Genomic DNA, 14,430 nt, shown 5'->3' with positions numbered 1-14,430 from the left:
GTACAGAAACATGAAATAAACTCAAGTAGAACAAAGAAAAGGATAATTGTCAATTTATATTTTGTACAAGCATTAGTTTTTTTGTTGTTTTTTTTAAAGGGGAACACTCGATGTTAGAAGTCTAGACACTGTATTTACTTTCCATCTAATCAGTTATATTTGAGAGAAAGATGAAGCATGTTATCGTAATTCTATTTAGGCCACTGGCTTTCACTAGATTACTGTTACATGTATACAATGTACAACACTGTCTTTCTTTTTTCATTCGTAAAGGTCTTTTTGCTATTTTTAAAATCATTTTGATTATGTCTTTGATCTTATCTCTTTATTTTACATAGTTTGATTTATGGTATTATATTCCTGATATTAATGATTTGAAGAAGAGGAAGAAGAAGTCGTAGTAGTTACAGAGGATGGTAATGATGTGTTATTAGTAGATTCTAACTGTGTTGACAATAAAGGCGATGATGGGTCATCCTTATGACTTGTTGTATTTTCATCTTCTAATAAGGAATTAGGATGATTTGTTGCTTCATTCGTTAAACCTCTTTCCTCTATTGTGTTATTATCATCATTCAATGTTGCATTTTCTTCTGCTTCTTCTTCTTCCTCTCCTGTATTAATATCTATAGTATCATCTCGGGGTCGATTTCCTTCAACTAACCAACGACTAATAAAGTGCTATGTGAATATATACAAATCTTTCTACTTTCTTATATATGAACTTACATGGCTCTAGGTGTCGCTAACCATTTCTTGCCTTGACTCATTGGATCACGTGGCCAGACATCTTCAAAAAAGTAGTAAATATGTCCAACCAAAACTCCCAAGATATCACCTGTAGGGATTTGACCTCCTAAACATAATGAAAACAACAAAAGAACCCAAGGTAAATAAGGCGCAGTAAAGACGACTAGGCCTAAAAAGTTTAATCGAACATATTGATTTCTTCTTGCCCAAATATAAACCATTGTAAATGACAGAGCTGATCCCATAAAAGGTAAAGAGGCAAAAGGCATAAGAATCTTTTTTTTTTTTTTTTTTTTTTTTTTTTTTGAAAAGGAAAAAAAAACAGAATTATTAGGATCTAGTTAGATGTGTATAATTCTACTAGTTTACCGATATAAGTAGTAACACACTTGCTGAAAATACCATAAGCCATACATAGTCTGCTGGCTTATTTCTATAGAATCCTTCTTCCATCATCCTGCTATATCTCGCCCTAGAATTTTATTTATGAGTATTATACAATATCATTTCTATCTCGTTTTGCTTTCTTACAGGAAAAATATATGAAAACAGAAATCGACTGATAAAGGTCCAAAGTAGAAAAAATTAGTTATTAATCTCCACCACTATATATATAAAAGAAAAGTATAAGTAATTAATACATATTTACTCGTTATTTATTCTGCTAATATATTCTTACTTGAAAGTCATTTGTAATGCTTTCATAATTTAACCATAATTGTAAAGGATGGATGAAGCCTAATTGCTATATTATCGTTTTTTTTTTTAATTCAATTTAGGAATTGAATATGCATATATTTATATATAAAGGAATATCGATTCTTACCACAGCTATACTAGTACAACAAGCTGCAGAAACATATATACGTGTTATGGGTGGAATATCGGTAAACCACATTTCCAGTGGAGATGGCATTTTTTTTTAAATATTAAACTAAGGAAAATAGAAGAATATAAGCTGCTGTCCATTTTTTTTAACTGCTTGGCTAAGATTGATTGGTGGATAAAATTTTCATAATTATTAAAAATAGATGTATGCATATGTCAATTGCTTAAGATAAATAAGATGCTTCTTTTAAAGATGATAAGTATAGGTTATTCTTATAAATACTATATAATTATATTACTAATTTGTATGGGAAGAAGAAGAAGAAGAAAGAAAAAAAAAGACCTTCAAACCTGAGTCCGAAAATGCATTAATGTACACAGGCACGCCAAATAACTTTTATATGAACAAAATAGAAGCTCTATTTCTTTTAGGTACATGAAGTAAAAGAAGATTATTTATTATTTGTGAATACTATTGATAGAACATCTTTTTACGTGTATTTTGTGAAATCGACTCTATCCTATTAAAGATTAGAAAACTATAATATCAAGAGACAGAGGATACTTTGGCTTTGTATAGAAATGACTATTCATAACATTATTCTATTTAGTAAGATAAAATATAGTATAACTGTCTTTCCTTTTTCGTTTTACTGCATCTTTAGTATTCATGTATGTTTTAGAAAGCATTACTAGACATTAGACTGGAAACAATACTTTATAGATATTAAAATAGAGTGATATAAAGTAATACTAAATTCATTACATCCAATCATATTTTGGTCAGAATAACGGGTATGATTTCAAATAGTCGTCCTTACACTTTTTTTTTTTTTTTTTTTTTTGGAACAGAACCTCATTATAAGCATGGTTGTGTCCTTTCTTGGCATCTTAGTTGGCTTCTTTGTGGTATTTCTCAGTCATGTCTTTATTAGCCATTTGATAACTTTTTTTCCCGTTTAAGACTTCATCGAAGGTTTCTATTTGTCATTCATCGTTGCTGATCCGCTTTCAACCAACTTCCTCTGAAAGAAAAAAAAAACAAGCTTTTTATATCTAGTCTCTCATTGGTTAGTTTGTTGACCCCAACGATCTATACTATTTTGCATCAAATACTTCCTCCCGTTAATCTTAGTGTTAAATTAATGTATTATTTGTCCTCGCCTAGTATACACATACTGTTTTTAATTTCTTAATTTCTTCTCCTTTTTTTCTTACTTTACTCCTATGAAATTCTTATTATTCTTATTACCTTGAAATTGGCTAAAGCAATGAAATACCATAATAAAATCGCTATGTGTTCATTGGTTATTTTTTTCTTTTTTTTTAAAAAAATAACGTAATAAGTTAATTTTATTTATTTATTTATTTATTTATTTATTTATTTTTTGTATTTTTTTTCCTATTATATGTCTTTTTCTCGACTATCAAATATTAAAGGACATTTAACTCGATTTTATAATACAGCAATAATGACAAATACAGAAAAAGCTACATTTGCTGCTGGTTGCTTTTGGTAGATATACAATACATCTATCCAGCTTAAATATAATAAATTTTATAATCCTATTTTATTATAGGGGGGTTGAACATATTTATCTTAAATATTTCAAACAGTATGATATAAAGACAAAAGTAGGATATATTGGAGGAAGTACAGCTAACCCTGATTATCGAATGGTACATGCATATATATATACATGTTTTGTATAATATTAACATATATATACATCTATTCTTTATATAGGTTTGCTCAGGAAATACAAATCATGCTGAAGCATTAGAAATCAATTTTGACCCAACTAAGGTATCCTATGAAACCCTTGTTGAATTCTTTTATAAAATGCATGGTATGATATAGTACACAAACATAGATGTGTATATTACATGTATACTGATATATGCAGAAAAGATCCTACTACGGTCAATGCTCAAGGACCAGATATAGGCACTCAATATAGATCAGCTATCTTTTATCATTCACCTGAACAAAAAATGACTGCAGAAAAAGTGACAGCTGAAGTTCAAGAAAAGCACTATAAAGGGAAAAAAATTGTTACGCAAATTGTACCTGCAGGCGTATTTTATGATGCAGAGACATATCATCAGGTAATAAAGAAATGATAGCTTTAAAAATAGACTTGATTAGTAAATTATACATGTATAGAAATATTTAATAAATAATCCTAATGGTTATGAGGTACGAAATAAGATGAGCTTTATTTATTTACAAACACATATTTACAGCTCTTTTTTATATTAGTGTCCTACTCATTACTTGCGTTGGTAATAAGACTATCTTTATTTGACATAATAATAATAAAAAAAAAAAATAAAAATAAAAATAAAAAAAAAAAAAAAAAGATGCATGTGTATTTTTTTTTGTTTCTCTCTCTTTTCGTATTGATTTTATATTATGAGAACTATTTCTCTTGTAAAAAGACTAAAATGGTCTTTTTCTGGAAATATGAATCCACATGCGCTTGTTCTTGGTGATGTTGACAACGATAATGTAAATAAATAAAGAAGCTCTTCCCCCTCCCTTTTTTTTTTTTTTTTTTTTTTTTTTTTTTCTAGCGATAATAATTAGATTTAGGAAAATGAATTTGTAATTGGTAATCTTAATGGTGATTTAGCTATATTTAAAGGTCATTGTGATGATGGATATCCCTTATATGTTTGTCGTGGTTTAGGAACCGTAAGTCATTTTTTTTTTTTTAAAAAAAAAAAAAGAAAATGTATTACTTATTCATCTAATGATTTATAGATAACCTGCATTGCAATTGGCGATGTACGAAATACTGGCAAAGTATGCTATTATAAATGTCATATACATATACACATGTATTCATAAAATTTACTAGAATTCAGTCGTTGTCATTAATGCAGAGGGACATGCCCATATTTTTGATATTTCACCAAAATTGTCCAAAATGAATACTCAAAATGACAGTAAACATAAGCATCACATTTCCATTGATGACTACTTGAAAGGAGGAAGACGATCTTCTGATACATCAAGCATCCAAGCTTTCCGTCACATGATGTCAGGAAACACCAACGATCCTCTATTTCAACAACAACAACATAATGCCAAGTCTCATCATCAAACCTCTCAACGTATTCATGATTTAGGACAGCCCAACTTAACTTTGAAGGTGCCTGTTAACGTGAATAAGATTTTGATTGCAGATATTGATAATGATAATCTTAATGAGCTCATTTTGGCTCGTACAGATCGCATTCTACATGCTTTTCAACTCGTGCCTACTGATCATGGCTTTTTACATTTTTACAAGGGAATCCAAACCCCTTTTACTAGTAACAGCTCTTCTTCTGCAGTATCACCTTCAGCATCCTCTATTAATTTAGCAAGTCTATCAAAACAACATTCACCTCTTTTAAATCATCAACAAAAGAAAGCAACAGAAGAGGCTAATATAACAACAAGGTTAAAGTTGCTTGACAAGAATATGTGGGTCTTTGATGGACAGATTAGTTGCTTATCCATGACCTCACACCCAGATAGACCTGATCAACCTTTGTTACTTGTTGCTCAGCCTGGAAATACATTTACAATTATAGATCAAGATGGTAAAAGGTATAATCGAGATTTTACTCCACAAAATACTGCAACGAATCATTTTCCAAATACCATGGTATCAAATCATAATGAGCACTCTTCTTTGGAACAACAAAAGTCTTCAGTCTTAGTTGAAGATCCTTCTATAGGTATCAATGAGGACACAACAACCTTTATGCATCGTACTAACTACGTAGTCAAGAACTGGCCCGCATTTACAAATGAGAATAACAATACTAGTATAGTAGAAAATGCTAAAGTTGATGAAAATAGAGCTGTAGCTACAGAAATTGTAATTGGCAAACGACCCTCAACAAATTCTGAAGTTGTAGGAATGTTGAGTATGGATGGCAAATTTTCAATATATGATTTAAAGACAAAGACAATATCTGAACGAGATTTATTTGTGACGCATAAATTATTTAGTTTAGCAACCTTAGACATCTCTACCACACCCTCCTACCATCACCATCGTCCTCCTACCAAACAGCAAACATCATTATCATCATCATCATCATCACCTCGTCAATCACAATCTTCTGCTTCCTCTTCTGCTTCCTCTTCTTTTTCTTCTTCTGATGATGATAACGAAAGTATACCCTGGAGTGCAGCAGAAGAAGATGAAGACGAAGAAAAGGAACCAGGTTGTAATCTTTTTGTTGCCTGTGCATGGAATGGCGTTACTTATCTAATAGATTGGAGTAAAACAACAGCGAATAATAAAATCAAATATCAACTTGTCAAGTTTGCTTTTGAAGGAAGAGTCTGTGCTTTTACAGCGGGCCTTTATGCAGTAGATAACAAAACAAATGTACCTTGTTTATTTTATGTTGACTTTGAGGATCAAATATATGTGTATTATGATGTACGTATTCAACCTGGCCCAGTGATGGGCTTTATTGATATGATAGACGATGATATTGAGGAAGGATTAGATCGTATTATGGGTATTGAAGGTGGTATTGAGGCTTTGTTATCACAGCAACAGCAGCAACAACAAAAAGAGAATGAATGTAACGATGAAGAAGAAGAAGAAGAAGAAGAAAATGCTAAGATTGACTTGGGGGACGGATGGCAAGGTATTGTGGATCATTCAATTCTAACAAGTGGTGAATCACAGCAAGATTCAGATCCATTAAACCTTGCTGATTTTATACATGAATGTCTATATGAATTCCATGATATGAAGGATAGAATGGAAAAGGAGGTACGACAGTTTGAACAGAATCGACTTTTAAATAGAGGATCAAGACCAGGAGGAGATACAGGAAGACGACTTTCTGACTTGAATATTACAATTGAGCCACCTTCAATAGTAGATGAAGATGATACAAATAATAGTTTAATAGTAGATCATACTATCCCTATTAGTTCTGACGAAGAAGAAGAAGAAACAGTCAGCCATTATGAAAGAAGCGAAAATGATAGACAACATATAGAATCATGGATTGAGGATTCATTAATTGATTCTTCCATATTTAATAAGGATTATGATGACGAAGATGATGATGATGATAAACATTCTACCAACACAACAACAACAAGCGAGCTACTGTTAGCTTAAAAATAAAAGCGGTCTTTTTTTTTTTTTTTTTTTTTTTTTTTTAATTGGATAATGGTAAATGACTGTAATTCTTTTTAAATATCTCGGTAAAGTATAATCAAATTCAAACTAAAACTCTATTATTAATATTAAAGTGGGTTTCTTTTGATAATTGATTTGGTTTTTCTTTTTTCCAAATAAAGCCCTTATATGAATGAACCAAATTTGCTGCTATTGATATGAGCAGTAAAGAATTTAACAAGTTTTTTTTTCTTTTTGCTTTGATTCTATGCTTGAAACCAGTTTTAATCCAGATCCAGCTTGAATATCTTAATAGGAGCTAATTTCTATATTAAATACATTGCAGAAAATTCGAAAGATTCACAAGGCCATGATGCTATATTTGGCTCAATTCTCCATCCATGTATAATAGGCTTTATCTTTGTAGGATACTTGTTTTATTATCATTATTGCTATATTTCATCATTGAAACTACGGATTTATAATTTCTTTTTTTTTTCCCACTCAAGGGCCAAGTTTGTGCACACAGAACTATGAATTACAAAGTTGCTTCCTTAAAATTTATTCTTTCTCTCCCACACACACACACACACACACTCACTCTTGGGCGTTGCTTTTACTGCAACATTATTTTAGCCAAAAAAAAAGTGTACCAAAATAGGAAATCCCAATACATAAAATAAAATGGTGTGGTGTGCAAGCTCATTGGAAGAAACATAAAATGAGTTGGATCTTTATAATTTAGTGAAACTGACTACTAAATAAGGTAAATTATCAATATTATGTTGTTAGTATGAGTAGTAAGCAATAAGCACATTATTGATATAAAAAGGGTAAATAATCTTGATACCGACAGCACATTTTTCTTTCTCTTCTTCTTCTTCTTCTTCACTGACTGACTGGAAAAAAAAAAGATGCTCATAAACAACAATCTATTTTTCTTATTACTTTTATCGTCATCTATTTTGATATCTAGAGTGACATCAGAAAAGAATTATTGTCGAGGAGAATTTGCCCCTACAGCTTCGATTTGCAAAAAATTTGAATTTGATAAATTAACAGATAATGGTATATGCACAGATAGTAGCAAAAAGTCTTCTGTAGACAAATTTCATGGTTTAAAACTTGCCAATTGCACAACGTACTCTATCCCTATCATTTATTGAGCATAGACTTATTATGATGGACTAAAAAAAAAAAATTTATTATAGATTTTATGATATTAGTATGCTTCCAAGTGAAAAAATGCATGCCTCTGCAATCAAAAAGGCTGAATTAATTACTAATGTGTAATAATGTTTATTTATTTATTTATTTATTTATTCTTTAAATAATTAATGACTGTCTGTCTGTATATATTAGGTTTGAGAATGGAAATACAAAGATGGGTTATGCGGTAAAAAAATATAGTATTTCAAAAGAATGAAAAGAAAAAAAGTAATTAATTTAATGATAATAATAGGCTGTAGAAAAATTAGGCGACTGTAGAGGATATACATGGTAAGCCATTTATTTATTTTAATTACTCAAGATGAACTTTATTAATATATTCATATAATAGCGGTTACATTGGATTCACAACAGGTACAAATGATGCTTATGCTGTCGTTAAAGAATATGTCAGAAGAGTCCCTAAAGCAAAGTTGAGGAAATATTTGAAAGCTCTTGAAGCCTTGACTAAATTACCCTTTGGCGATCCCAGAAGAGACGATACATCTCAATTATCAGGATTTGCATCTGCCTGGAAAGAAGCTGCTTGTAAAGATCCCAACTTTGTTCAAACTCAATTAGATGTAGGCCATTCCATGTATTTAAAGCCTGCTTTAAAATATGCTGCAAGTGTTCATGTTAAATCCAATCTCGGGAAGGCTATCTTTTATGGTATAAAAAAATAAAATGATAATAAAACATAAAGATAGAAAGATATTAATCTATTTATTATATAATATAGATACTATTATTCAACATGGTTGGCAGGTAATATCCATCTATCTATCACACACTCTATATAAACATATATGAATAACTTTTATATATATATTTATAACCTGTAGTATGTGGAGCCCTATATTAATATCGTAAGAATTATTCAATTGACGGGTCCTAGAAAATCAGGTGAAAGTGAAAAATCCTATTTATTACGATTCTTAGCTACACGTCAACAACTTATGTGTTGTTATCCTGGCAGTGTATGGTAAAGTCCACTTATAATACACACACACATATTCCAAAGCCCTCTCCCTCCCCCCCTTCTTTTCTTTTCATCTACTAATAACTTTAATAGGAATGATTCTGCTGACCGTGTTGAAGATCTTCGAACACTTGTCAAACATTGGTCTAAAAACAAAAACCTTAAACATACAGTTGAGCTTAAAATTTATGGTGCAAAAATTACAGGCAAAGAAAATATGAAAGTGGATTCGAAAAGATGTAAACATGATTCAAAAAAGAAGTCTGCTTCAGAGAAAAAGGTTAAATCTATTTCGTTACCTATCCCTGATACCTGTCCAGCTAAATAATAGGAATTCTTTCAAAAAAAAAAGAAAAAAAAACAAATGTATATGTGTATATTTACATGTATATTTAATATGTGTATATAATAAATATTGGAACTATAATTTATGATCATTACTGATTTGTTGTGGCTTACATGTTAAACCTTACTCCATTTTAACAAAAATTTAATTTGTGATTAGTGACTTGAAATTTAAATTTTTTTAGCTTCTAAAAAAAAAAAAAGAGAGAAACAGTCCCGTTAATTCAATTACAGCCAAATTTTCGATACATTATAAAAAGGTAGCCCAACTGCACAATTCTGTTGTTTTTTTTTCCTTATACCAATCAGTAGGAAAATAATCTGTTAGTAGAGATCCCAAAGAGGACTCTACAGCATTTAATTTTCCAGATGATGAAATCGGGTATTCGGATGAATTTATCGTCTGTTGATTATAACGCGCCCTGGTGTTACGCACCTTTCTGATTAACTGGAAACTACTGAATAATTTATAAATATTTATAAATACATATTTTTTCTTAAATAAAAATGAAAAAGACGGGAGAGTGAGAGAGATTGTGTAAAATGTTAAAAAACATGTACATGGGCTTCTTTATTTGGAGATGATAAAGTTCCTCTCTACTAAACAAAAAAAAAAAGTAGTGAAAGGAAAGGGAAAGTATTTTCCTTTATGATAGAAAAAAGAAAAATGTAATTTATTCAATTTTTTTTTTGTTCTTTTTTTACATGTGTATTTTGTTCTAATAAAAAAAAATTTTTTTTTTACTCGAGATTTATGGCTTTTACCCGAGAACTAAACTAACAAACTTATAAAACGGGTGAATTTAACAAATTAATTGTCGAAACATTTATAATGTGTGTTTTTGTATAATATGTATTGAAGAGTATACTATTTTAAGCATGGGGTGGCTTATACATGTTATATTGGAAATGAATGAATTCCAAAAAAAAAGGGCATTAATGTCGTTGATCAATTTATATACATGTAAGAATACTTTAAGTATCTTAAAAACATGATAATACATCCAAAAATACGTACAAATAATTATTTAAATATGGCCTCTCCTTACATACATTTATTAAGATAAATGTACAACAACGTCCTTTATTACTCTGTAAAATGAAAAAAAAAAGTCTAATATAATAAGTTGTTAGATAAGAAATGATTTTTTTTTTTCGTGCTTGTGCGCTTTAAATAATGAATAGCTTGTTATATCTTTTGGATTTTATGCACATATAACTTAACAGAGCTCCGTTTTTTGATCAAATAGATAAGCTTGTTCAGGTTTAGATACTTTGTTACAATCGTCATATTCTGCTAGTGTTGTTGATGTTGAATATCTTTGTTGCTTTTTTAAAGCAATAAATCTATCATCAAACTCGACAATAATAGCCTTTATTATTATAATTGTTTTTTTTTAATACAGGCGGTTTTATTATTATAAATAAAACAAATATAGAGTTACACTTACATAAGTTGGGACTTTATTAATAAAAGTCGAGAGTGATTTTTTGATTCGTACATGTGTCACATCTACATTATTTTTCATAAATTTGAAATTAATGCCACGTATATTTTCAACTGCATTAAGTTGACTGCATATCTCGAGAATGTTTTCTTCAAACTAGTTACAGTAACATTTTAGGTTAAATCAAAATATGTACAATATATTGTTTGTTTCTACCTACTTTTTTTCTCTTGTACTGATATAAACATAATAAATACAAAGTAATAAGAAGAATAAAAGTAGGTAATAATATGCCAATTAAATAGAGCTGATGAAATTGAAGCCATAAAAGATAAAATAAAATACTAGCAGCGGTAAAAAATAAAATTAAACTACAAGTCCATAGTAAGTTTGGACCTGGCAATGGTCTTTGATAAACATATTTGTTTAGGAGTCCAATCATTGCTTGAAATTCTTGTATTGGAAACTAAAAAAGAGAGAGAGAGAGAGAGAAAAAGAGTTATAATGGAAGAAGATAAAAGCCCGTTTGTTTAGGTATTTTTTTACATTGTCTAGATCGTTTAACGTGTATTGATAATCGAATTGTCTTTTAAAATGAAGTCGAATGCTTTTCATATTTTATTTAAAAAGAAGAAAAAAAATAAAAGATAAACTAAATACAAATTAATAAATAAAAAAGAAGGGGGGGGAGGAGAATTATATATAATGATTTCATTTTAAACAATACTTAAAAATGAAGCATTTTATTAATAATAAACATTTATATAATACTGTATTGTTTATATCTTTTATTACTCGTTTCTAAGATAGTCATTACATAATACACGATCCAAGTTATAAGCAGCTAAATTAATACAAATATAAATAAAATTAGTTACTTTTTTCCCTTTTCTAAAAAGAAAAAAAAATATACATTATATAATCATATTACCACTAATGAATGATAGATGAGTAAAAGCCTGCGGAAAATTACCCAAAAGCTCGCCTGATCTAGCAACTTCTTCAGAAAATAATCCTAAATGATTACCGTAGGATAACATCCTTTCAAACATAATAACAGCACGTGTTAATAATCTCTTATCATATCTTCCTGCTCTAGTCAGAGCTTCTACAAGCCAAAAAGTGCACATCGAAAATGCTCCTTCGAGACCGCCTACACCATCATCCGTTGTCAAGAAATTATATCTAAACACAAGATCATTTGCCACAAGTCCACCCTTTTCAGGTGGCATCATAATTCTCTCAATTGTATTTAACAAACGAGGATCAGTAGGAGAAGAGAAGAAAACAAGTGGCATAATAAGCGTACTAGCGTCTAAAGCATCAGATGATTCTACACTTTGAGTAAACATCTTTAGTTTTGGATTGTAGCATTTGGTTTGTACAACTTCATAAATTTCATCCCTTGTTCTCATCCATCTATCTCTATTGGGACAAGGGAAAACTCTCTTTTCAGATAACCGTAGAGCTATATGAAACAGATATACATCCATATGTTTAGTCTGATGAATCAACTTTACGTAATCATATATATATATATATATACCTCTATCAATTGCAACCCAGCACATCACTAATGAATAAGTAAATTGTTGTTTACGACCTCGTACTTCCCAAATAGACATATCAGGGATATTCCAATTGTCACAGACATAGTCTGTTAACTTACGAACTGAGCACCACATATCGTAAGAGATGGGAGAGCCATATTTATTATAAAGATAAATACCATCCATTAATTCTCCATAAATATCAAGTTGAAGATGATCATAGGCACCATTACCAATACGAACAGGACGAGAACCTCGATAGCCATCAAGATGATTTAGTTCAAATTCATCAAGTTTCTTTATACCATCAATACTATACATGATATTCAAAGATCCATCTGGATTCTATAGTAGTAAGTAAGTAAATCATCAGAATTACCGGTCCTATCCTCTATAAAAATGCCCTATATATTTATATGTATATTACCAAATCATTACATCGATCTTCTATGTATTTCATATATCGTCCTGCTTCATGTGTGAAGCCTAGTCGAAGAAAAGCATAAATTGTGAAAGATGAGTCACGGATCCAAACATACCTATAATCCCAGTTACGAGGACCACCAATAGCTATTAAAATATGAATATGCAGTGGATTTAAAAAATAAATAAATGTTATTGCTACCTTCTGGAATACCAAAAGTAGGAGCTGCTACAACTGCACCAGTCTAAACTCCCACCAAAAAAAAAAAAAAAAAAAAAAAGTTAGTATATATACAGTTAAAATATACACATATATATTTAAATATATAGATTATTACTGGTTCATAAGTCAATAGCTTTAAAGTTAGCGCGCTTCTCATCACATGTTCCCTCCAACGACCCTTATAAGAACTTTGAGTAACCCAGTTCAACCAAAATGTACTTGTCTGTCTAAAGAGAGCTTCTAATAAACTCATTGAAAGTGGAGGATCAATGGCCATTCTCAGTTTTCGTTCAGCCATTGATTCATTAGCTACACAGTCCGAGGATTCTAAGTTAGGTACTTCTCTAAAGACAAATACTACCTCTTGTGTCTCCATCAAGTCAAAGTTAGCCCAAACCCCAGGACCTTTATGATGATCCGGATCATCCTCATGCACTTGAATCTTCACGTTAGGACACTGGAACTCACCGCATTTTACTAAATGACGTAAATCCATCTTCATATGTTCACTTTCAAATATAACACGATCTCGACTTGCATAATAGTGCCAACTCTCCTCTGGATAAATCTTTGCCATCGCCTTTTGGTCTTCGATCGTTTCATCCTCAACAATTTGGGTGGTATGGGGATCAAGGGCATAATTGAAGGCTGGATAGCACTCCATCTTGAATTCAACTGAACCACGAATGACACGTACCTTTCGAATTAACCATTGAAGTAATGGCTTTGTAGAGAGACGTTGACCCTGTGAGGGTATATGCATATAATCGACAATCTCGGCAACACCTTTATCCGACAAGAACCTCGTCGTCAAGATATTGCTATTAGGTAAATACATTTGTTTATTACTTGTATGTGGGGTTCTTGGATTGATTGAAAAATGACCTCCCTTGTCTTTATCAAGCAAACGACAAAAGATAGATGGGGAATCAAACTTGGGATAACAAAAGAAATCAATGGAGGCATCAGTACCGACAAGAGCAATTGTTCTCATGTTGCCAATAATTCCATAGTTTTCAATAGGTAAATATCCACGGTTACGAATATTACAACGGGTGTCTTCAACGTCTGCTTGATGGTTCAGATTACTGATACTTTGTCGGCGTGTGTCGGCGATATAACGATAACCCTCAGGTAATTCTTCAGAAGGTGCCTCTGTATTTTCAATCTCTGACTCAAGCTGATAACCGTAAGAACGATCTCGCATCTCCTCTATCGTTTCTTCGTCAGGTGTTCCTGGATTTTTAAATGACATGAGTGTATTTAATAAACTGTAAAAAAAAAGAAAAACAAAAAAAGAAAAAACAAAGAAGTAAAAAAAAAAATTCATGCTACTTTATTGAAAATCATTAGCCAATCATTCACTTTTTTTTTTTTATTACTGCTTTGAAAAAAAATGAGGTAATTTTGCATTAATTATACTAATTATTAAGAGCTTATAAATCAATATGAAGGATTCTACTACTATTTTCTTATTATGAGTTAGTTAGAATAATACTTATTTTAAATTGCAACAAAGTAATTA

At 30.6% G+C, this 14,430-nt stretch overlaps 6 protein-coding genes across 6 annotated transcripts; 3 read left to right on the top strand and 3 right to left on the bottom strand.

Moving 5' to 3' along the window:
- Nucleotides 1–525: 525 nt before the first annotated feature.
- On the bottom strand, nt 526–1,912 carry BX663DRAFT_517036 (Der1-like protein). The gene is made up of 5 exons (XM_051528672.1): nt 1,577–1,912; nt 1,430–1,495; nt 1,282–1,355; nt 1,120–1,222; nt 526–1,025 (listed from the first exon to the last, which is right to left on the bottom strand). The coding sequence occupies exons 1-5, from the start codon at nt 1,664–1,666 to the stop codon at nt 726–728; spliced, it is 633 nt and encodes a 210-aa protein (XP_051380599.1). The 5' UTR covers nt 1,667–1,912; the 3' UTR covers nt 526–725.
- A 1,077-nt stretch (nt 1,913–2,989) lies between these two features.
- BX663DRAFT_517027 (uncharacterized protein) lies at nt 2,990–3,778 on the top strand (the record flags this gene model as incomplete). The annotated part of the gene is made up of 5 exons (XM_051528671.1): nt 2,990–3,094; nt 3,159–3,258; nt 3,326–3,428; nt 3,491–3,687; nt 3,746–3,778. Coding segments are annotated over exons 1-5 (477 nt in total), but the record flags the coding sequence as incomplete, so codon positions are not given.
- Nucleotides 3,779–3,994: 216 nt separating this feature from the next.
- Nucleotides 3,995–6,725, top strand: BX663DRAFT_488237 (uncharacterized protein; the record flags this gene model as incomplete). Its single annotated transcript, XM_051524800.1, has 4 exons — nt 3,995–4,090; nt 4,175–4,276; nt 4,346–4,387; nt 4,443–6,725. The coding sequence occupies 4 exons, from the start codon at nt 3,995–3,997 to the stop codon at nt 6,723–6,725; spliced, it is 2,523 nt and encodes an 840-aa protein (XP_051380597.1).
- A 719-nt stretch (nt 6,726–7,444) lies between these two features.
- Nucleotides 7,445–9,334, top strand: BX663DRAFT_517021 (lysozyme-like domain-containing protein). Its single transcript, XM_051528670.1, has 8 exons — nt 7,445–7,491; nt 7,558–7,866; nt 7,937–8,014; nt 8,088–8,121; nt 8,188–8,225; nt 8,287–8,606; nt 8,677–8,702; nt 8,780–9,334. The coding sequence occupies exons 2-8, from the start codon at nt 7,640–7,642 to the stop codon at nt 8,921–8,923; spliced, it is 867 nt and encodes a 288-aa protein (XP_051380596.1). The 5' UTR covers nt 7,445–7,491; nt 7,558–7,639; the 3' UTR covers nt 8,924–9,334.
- An 887-nt stretch (nt 9,335–10,221) lies between these two features.
- Nucleotides 10,222–11,412, bottom strand: BX663DRAFT_151154 (uncharacterized protein). Its single transcript, XM_051521607.1, has 4 exons — nt 11,256–11,412; nt 10,930–11,175; nt 10,713–10,865; nt 10,222–10,634 (listed from the first exon to the last, which is right to left on the bottom strand). The coding sequence occupies exons 1-4, from the start codon at nt 11,322–11,324 to the stop codon at nt 10,482–10,484; spliced, it is 621 nt and encodes a 206-aa protein (XP_051380595.1). The 5' UTR covers nt 11,325–11,412; the 3' UTR covers nt 10,222–10,481.
- BX663DRAFT_517016 (Six-hairpin glycosidase-like protein) lies at nt 11,301–14,196 on the bottom strand. Its single transcript, XM_051528669.1, has 6 exons — nt 13,021–14,196; nt 12,885–12,927; nt 12,687–12,829; nt 12,256–12,604; nt 11,641–12,177; nt 11,301–11,553 (listed from the first exon to the last, which is right to left on the bottom strand). Exons 1-6 carry the CDS (start codon nt 14,158–14,160, stop codon nt 11,501–11,503), a joined length of 2,265 nt encoding a protein of 754 aa, XP_051380594.1. The 5' UTR covers nt 14,161–14,196; the 3' UTR covers nt 11,301–11,500.
- Nucleotides 14,197–14,430: the final 234 nt, after the last annotated feature.

This window comes from Cokeromyces recurvatus (assembly GCF_025118155.1).
Source record: "Cokeromyces recurvatus strain NRRL 2243 chromosome Unknown BX663scaffold_22, whole genome shotgun sequence".
Taxonomy (NCBI): domain Eukaryota; kingdom Fungi; phylum Mucoromycota; class Mucoromycetes; order Mucorales; family Mucoraceae; genus Cokeromyces; species Cokeromyces recurvatus.
The sequence above is the reverse complement of the archived record's forward strand: the minus strand, read 5'-3'. Positions and strand labels throughout refer to the sequence as shown.